Source organism: Solanum verrucosum, unplaced genomic scaffold, assembly GCF_900185275.1.
Source record: "Solanum verrucosum unplaced genomic scaffold, falcon-dt-bn FXZP01000289.1, whole genome shotgun sequence".
NCBI classification, from domain to species: Eukaryota; Viridiplantae; Streptophyta; class Magnoliopsida; order Solanales; family Solanaceae; genus Solanum; species Solanum verrucosum.
The window spans coordinates 1-6,111 of record NW_026020016.1 but is presented as its reverse complement, the minus strand read 5'-3'; the positions used below and the strand labels follow the sequence as shown (position 1 = coordinate 6,111).

The following is a 6,111-nucleotide window of genomic DNA, read 5'->3' as shown; positions in this document are numbered from 1 at the left end:
AACAAACCTTAGTCAAATCTACCAACATCTTTTAAAATTTTTATTTTCTATTTTATGAAAATATTCGGTTTTTATTCTCAATTTTCATCATCTTTTATATTTGACACATTTCATAAAGCATCCCGACTTTACATCGGGTTAAAAAAAAAGCCATATATATATTAGAAACTGCTTCTACAACTCGAATTACATTTAATTAAAAAACAATTGACACTTTTTCTACGACTTGAATTACATTCAATTAAAAAACAATTGAGACTTTTTCATTATTTTTTTTGATGACTTTATCGTTGATTTTCTTAATTATGTTATTGTTTTAGGGTTCAGAGAGTGGAGGATGCCGGCCATACATTCCCGTCCGGCAAGTAGTATGCCACCATTGGTTGAAAACGATGGAACTAATACTGGGGTTCCGCTCGATCAGGTAAAAAAATATTTTTTTAATTTAATTTATTTATATATATCGATAATCTAGATTATTTTTCTTAAAATGTTATAACATGTTTAAGATCGCTAATCAATTTTTTTTCCCTAAAATTTATATAGATTGAAACAAAAGATGGGTCTATGATCACAAAAAAATAATGTTGACCCTTTTAAAAGTTCCAATTTTTAATGATCTCTTTTTAATTCCTATATGGTTTTCCTATTTGATTAACCTCTTCCTCCATTTTTAATGTTTGATTTGATATATTCTTTTTTAAAAAAGTATTATTTTATTTTTATTATTCATAAGTCATTTAAATATTAATAAAGACAAAGTAAGGTTCAACAAGATAAATAGTTTTTTTTTTCTATTTTCGAGTGAAAAATCCTTCTTGAAGCTTGGGAACCGTGTCAAGGACTTGTTTTATTTTATTTTATTTGTATTGGTCAACAAATAGTTGACAAAATTCCAAACATTTTCATCATTGCTTTTTTATTATATACTAAGTCAAACTAATTAAATAAATCTTTTTTACTAAAAAACTAAAAGGACTTATGTCCCTTTGCTTTTCTTCTTGTAAATTTAATTATATATACTTCAACTTGTTCTTTCTTCACTTTCTTTCAACAAATATAAAACATATAACATTTTCAAGATTTTAATTAGTTTAATTTTTATAAAATTTAATTTAATTTGTTTGTGTTATTACAGCCAAGTAACATGATGGATAGTCAACCTAATTCAATGGACAATGGATCAAACACCTCTGACACTGCAATGGCTCAAGAACTTGGTGGTGATGATCATCATGATGATCAAGAAGAAGGTGTGACTACTACTAGGAAGCGAAAGCGCTATCATCGCCACACTCAGCATCAGATCCAGGAACTGGAAGCGTAAGCATGAATTCACGAGAACCAAAAATAAATATTTATTTAATTATTATATACACTGATAGTATAACAAGATCAACTACTAAGGGTCCTTTTTTTTTTTTTTGGTGTTTAGATACTTTAAGGAGTGCCCTCACCCAGATGACAAGCAAAGGAAGGAGCTGAGCCGTGAGTTAGGGTTGGAGCATTTGCAGGTCAAGTTTTGGTTTCAGAACAAAAGAACTCAAATGAAGGTAAACTAAACTACATTTTCAATTATTTTCTTTGTAATATTTTATGTAACACATTTTTTTAGTCCGTTTAAAAAATAACACTTTTTTTTAATTATTAAAAATGGTTTTCACTTAAATTGCTCTATCTTACCCTTGATAACATGTTCTGTTACATAAATTATACATTGATTATTATATACTGTTACACACACACCTTATTTTTGGACATGAACAACCTCTTATTATGATACCCTAGATCCGCCCCTATATATATTATTTGAGTTAAAACTTGTTTGTTTTTTTTTTTTATGTCAGAATCAACTTGAGAGGCATGAGAACTCACACCTTCGTGTGGAAAATGAGAAAATGAAGTCAGAATTGTTGAGGTACAAAGAAGCTTTGGGAAATATAGGCAATATATCTTGCCCTACTTGTGGTGGTCATCGTATCAACATTGGTGATTTGTCTTTTGATGAACGCCAATTAAGGAATGAAAATGCAAGACTCAAAGAAGAGGTATGCCACTTTCACAACAAATATATTAATATTACTAATTTGAAGGTATAAAGTTTAAGCTGATCAAACTAACTTATACGAAATATTTTTGATCTATGTGTTAAGTATATAGTAAAAAAAATGCATATAGACTATAGTATATAATAAGTTAAATAAATTTGTTTGTCATATAATATATATTTTTTTATCTCTTTTTTTTATATAGATCGAACGTATCTCATCTATGGCTGGAAGAATTGTTGGAAAAAATGTATTTCCAAACAACGACAATGGTTACAACTCTCCCAATCCTGTTGATTTTGGAGTTCTTCCTGCTTACTCGACGCCACAAAGTGTCGATGGAGAGGGATATAACAATGGAGGTGGTGAATTTGAGGATGTTCCAATTCTAAGTTCAATGATTAATGGGCCAATTAGTGAGATTGAAAAACCCTTTATCATTGAACTTGTTATGGCAGCTATGGATGAGTTTGTTCAAATGGCACATTTGCAAGAACCACTTTGGTTCCCTAGCATTGAAAATGGAACATTTATGCTGAATCAAGATGAGTATTTTAGGGTTTTTCCAAGGGGAATTGGACCTAGACCTATTGGATTTGTTACTGAGGCTACAAAGGATAGTTCTATTGTTATAATGAACAATCTCAACCTAGTTGAAATTCTCATGAATGTGGTAAGTTTTTTTTTTAATCTTTTTACTTTGACGTTTAATAATATAGTTCGATTTATGTTATATATACTGTTGTGAGTCAATTTTACTTTGATTGGCGCGCACAAAACCTAAACCTTATAGTCTGTTTTCGATAGATCTTCAGCAAGAGAATTTTATAGGACTATTTACTTATATTCAAATTGTAATTGTAGATAAAATTACCTTTTTTGTTCTTTAATACTTGAATCTTCTATTAATAAGATTATACTAGCTATATCAATAACTATTAAGTGAGATTCTTATTTGCTTATTACCCCTACTTTTATGGGGTAGAAAGACTGTTTCCGACTTACTAATTGTTATGTTTGTTTTGTGATCTGTAGAATCACTGGTCCAGTATGTTCTCTGGTATTGTCTCAAGGGCTTCAAGTGTTGATGTGATATCAACTGGAGGTGCAGGAAATCCCAATGGAGCAATACAAGTGGTAATACATAATATATATATATCTATAGTTAGCATTCTCCTTACATATGTCATGTCATTAATCGTCGTAAAATATTCTTTTACACTGTGAGTATATATATAATAAATTTAATATTTCATGTTGATTTTTTGCAGATATTAGCTGAAACTCAAATTGCATCTCCACAAGTTCCAACTAGGGAATGCTACTTTGCTAGGTATTGCAAGCTCAGAGTTGATGGAACATGGGCAGTTGTCGATGTTTCATTGGACCAGTTACGCGCTGGCCCAGCTGTTAGGTCTCGAAAAAGGCCATCTGGATGCCTTATTGAAGCGGCACCAAATGGATGCTCTAAGGTACAAATATAAGTAGAAATAACGTTTACTGTTCACTTTTAACGTAACTTATATTACGCTCATAATTCCTATTAATTAACATGTTTAATTATTTTGCTTAAGGTTACTTGGATTGAGCATGTTGAAGTTGATGATTCAGCAGTGCACACTATTTACAAGCCACTAGTGAGTTCTGGTCTTGCATTTGGTGCAAAACGTTGGCTTGCTTCTCTTGATAGACAATGTGACCGTATTGCAAGTGCTATGGTCACACCTATTCCAACCAATGACATGGGTACGTAATTCTGTTCCAATTTACGTGACATACTTTATTTTTTCAATTCATCCTATAAAACGATCCATGCGTGAATAATCATACAAATATCATGACATGTTTATAATGATCAAACTATGTCACATAAATTAGACAGACAGACGCTATTTAAGCTTTTTCTTTTTCTTCTTGTTTATGTAGTGTTATCAACTCAAGAAAGTAGAAAGAGTATGATGAAATTGGCTGAGAGGATGGTTAATAGTTTTAGCTCTGGAGTGAGTGCAACTGTTGGTAATCACTGGACAACCTTGTCACAAGGAAATGGAACAGATGAAAATGTTAGAGTTATGACTAGGAAAAGTGTTGGTGATCCTGGTAGACCACATGGTGTTGTCATAAGTGCTGCTACTTCATTCTGGCTCCCTGTTTCTCCGAAAACCGTGTTCGATTACCTCCGTGATGAGAACACGCGTACCGAGGTAACACTTTTTAATTAATGTTTCTGAATAATAGAGTTTAAGTTATGTACACTGACCGACTCTGTTCATGAATGTTCTTTAATAAATATCTTTAATTTTTGTGCGTTTTTCTAAATATGTATATTTTTTGTATGTGATAATTAACAGTGGGACATTCTGTCCAATGGAGGTCTGCTGCAAGAAGTGGCTCAGATTGCTAATGGCACTGAGACAGGCAATTGTGTCTCTTTACTGAGGGTTAACGTAAGTCCTCTATCGAAATTATGTGATCATTTCATTTAAAAAGTTAAAAGCTGACATGACCTTTGACTCTGACACCATGTGAAATTATCGTGATCATTAATGTAAAATGTACTTACAAGACCTCTGTCTAGTCTGATATCATAGAAATGTATAAATATTTTGATTTTAAATTCTGAATCCGCGTTTTTGAATATTGCAGAGTGACAATGTTAACCACAGTAACATGATAATCCTCCAAGAGAGCAGCACAGATCCAACAGGATCCTATGTGATCTATGCACCAGTTGATATCAGTGCAATGAATGGTGTGTTGAATGGTGGAGATCCAGATTATGTTGCTCTGCTGCCTTCTGGATTCGCCATTCTCCCCGATGGTCCATCAGGAGGCAGGGGAGCTTATAATCATGGCTCTGGTGGATCTCTGCTGACCGTCGCGTTTCAGATTTTTGGTTGATTTAGTTCCTGTTGCTAAGCTTTCATTGGGATCAGTTGCTACTGTCAACAATTTGATTGCTTGCACAGTTGATAGGATCAAGGCTGCTCTCTTAGCACAGCCAACCTGATCGCGATCGCTGTAAGTACATATTTTTATTTTCCTCTTTATCATATTCACCAAATTCATTGTGACCATAACGTTATACTGTCAGTATATATATATATATATATACGAATAGAATATTTATACATTTTGTGTTTATTTTTTTGTTGGTTATTGCAGGATAGGGTGATAATAAGGAATAGGGGGAAGTCAAGAGCGCACCTTTCAAATTTCTACTACAAGAAGAAAGATTTTTTTTTGTTTTGGGGTTAAGAGGTTCGTGAAATGACTTCTTGTGGCAATTCCAAAGATAGGAAGAAAAAAAAAACTATGTTATAGAATAATAGGGTTTACCTTTTTTATGTTATGTGACTTTTTATAAGTCCATCAAAACTTTGTAGCATTTGGCAGATAGTTTTGTCTGTCTTTTGCAGTATTATGGTATGAAAAAAAATATGTTAAACTTTATGTGGTTTTATTTACTTTGAGTTTTTCGTCTTTCGGTTGCTTGAAATGTATATTTCGTAGGTTATGTTTGCTTATTAGAAAAGGTGGGAAATTTCCCCTTTTTATTGTGCGAAAAGGATTAATTTTATCCTTAAGTATATTTTTTGCACAGAAATATCCTTGGAGGTACTTCAGTGGCGAAGTGGTGGACACCACAATACATGACACCTCACCGATAACCCCTTCTCCTTTGCTTGTGGTTTCATTTGCTTCAAGTTTTTCCTCTTTAGTTGTTTGAAATGTATATTCCGCAGGTTATATTTGCTTATTAAGCTTTAAGGGAAAAATTCCCTTTTTACTATGCGAAAAGGATTGTTTTATCCTTTAAGTATATTTTTCGCATAGAAATATACCCTTACAGGTACTTGAGTGGCGAGGTGACGGACACCACGTTACATGACACCTAACCGACAACCCCCTTCTCTTTTATCCTTAGGTATATTTTTGGCACAAAAATATTCTTACAGGTACTTGAGTGGCAAAGTGGTGGACACCACGTTACATAACACTTCACCGACAACAACCCCTTCTCCTTTTATGCTTAGTTATATTTTTCGCACAGAAATACCCT

At 32.8% G+C, this 6,111-nt stretch overlaps 1 protein-coding gene across 1 annotated transcript; it reads left to right on the top strand.

Annotated features, from left to right (window-relative positions):
- Positions 1-337: 337 nt before the first annotated feature.
- On the top strand, positions 338-4,949 carry LOC125820889 (homeobox-leucine zipper protein ROC2-like). The gene is made up of 11 exons (XM_049500314.1): positions 338-424; positions 1,139-1,323; positions 1,436-1,553; positions 1,848-2,048; positions 2,254-2,721; positions 3,084-3,185; positions 3,320-3,520; positions 3,623-3,794; positions 3,975-4,252; positions 4,400-4,495; positions 4,695-4,949. Exons 1-11 carry the CDS (start codon positions 338-340, stop codon positions 4,947-4,949), a joined length of 2,163 nt encoding a protein of 720 aa, XP_049356271.1.
- Positions 4,950-6,111: the final 1,162 nt, after the last annotated feature.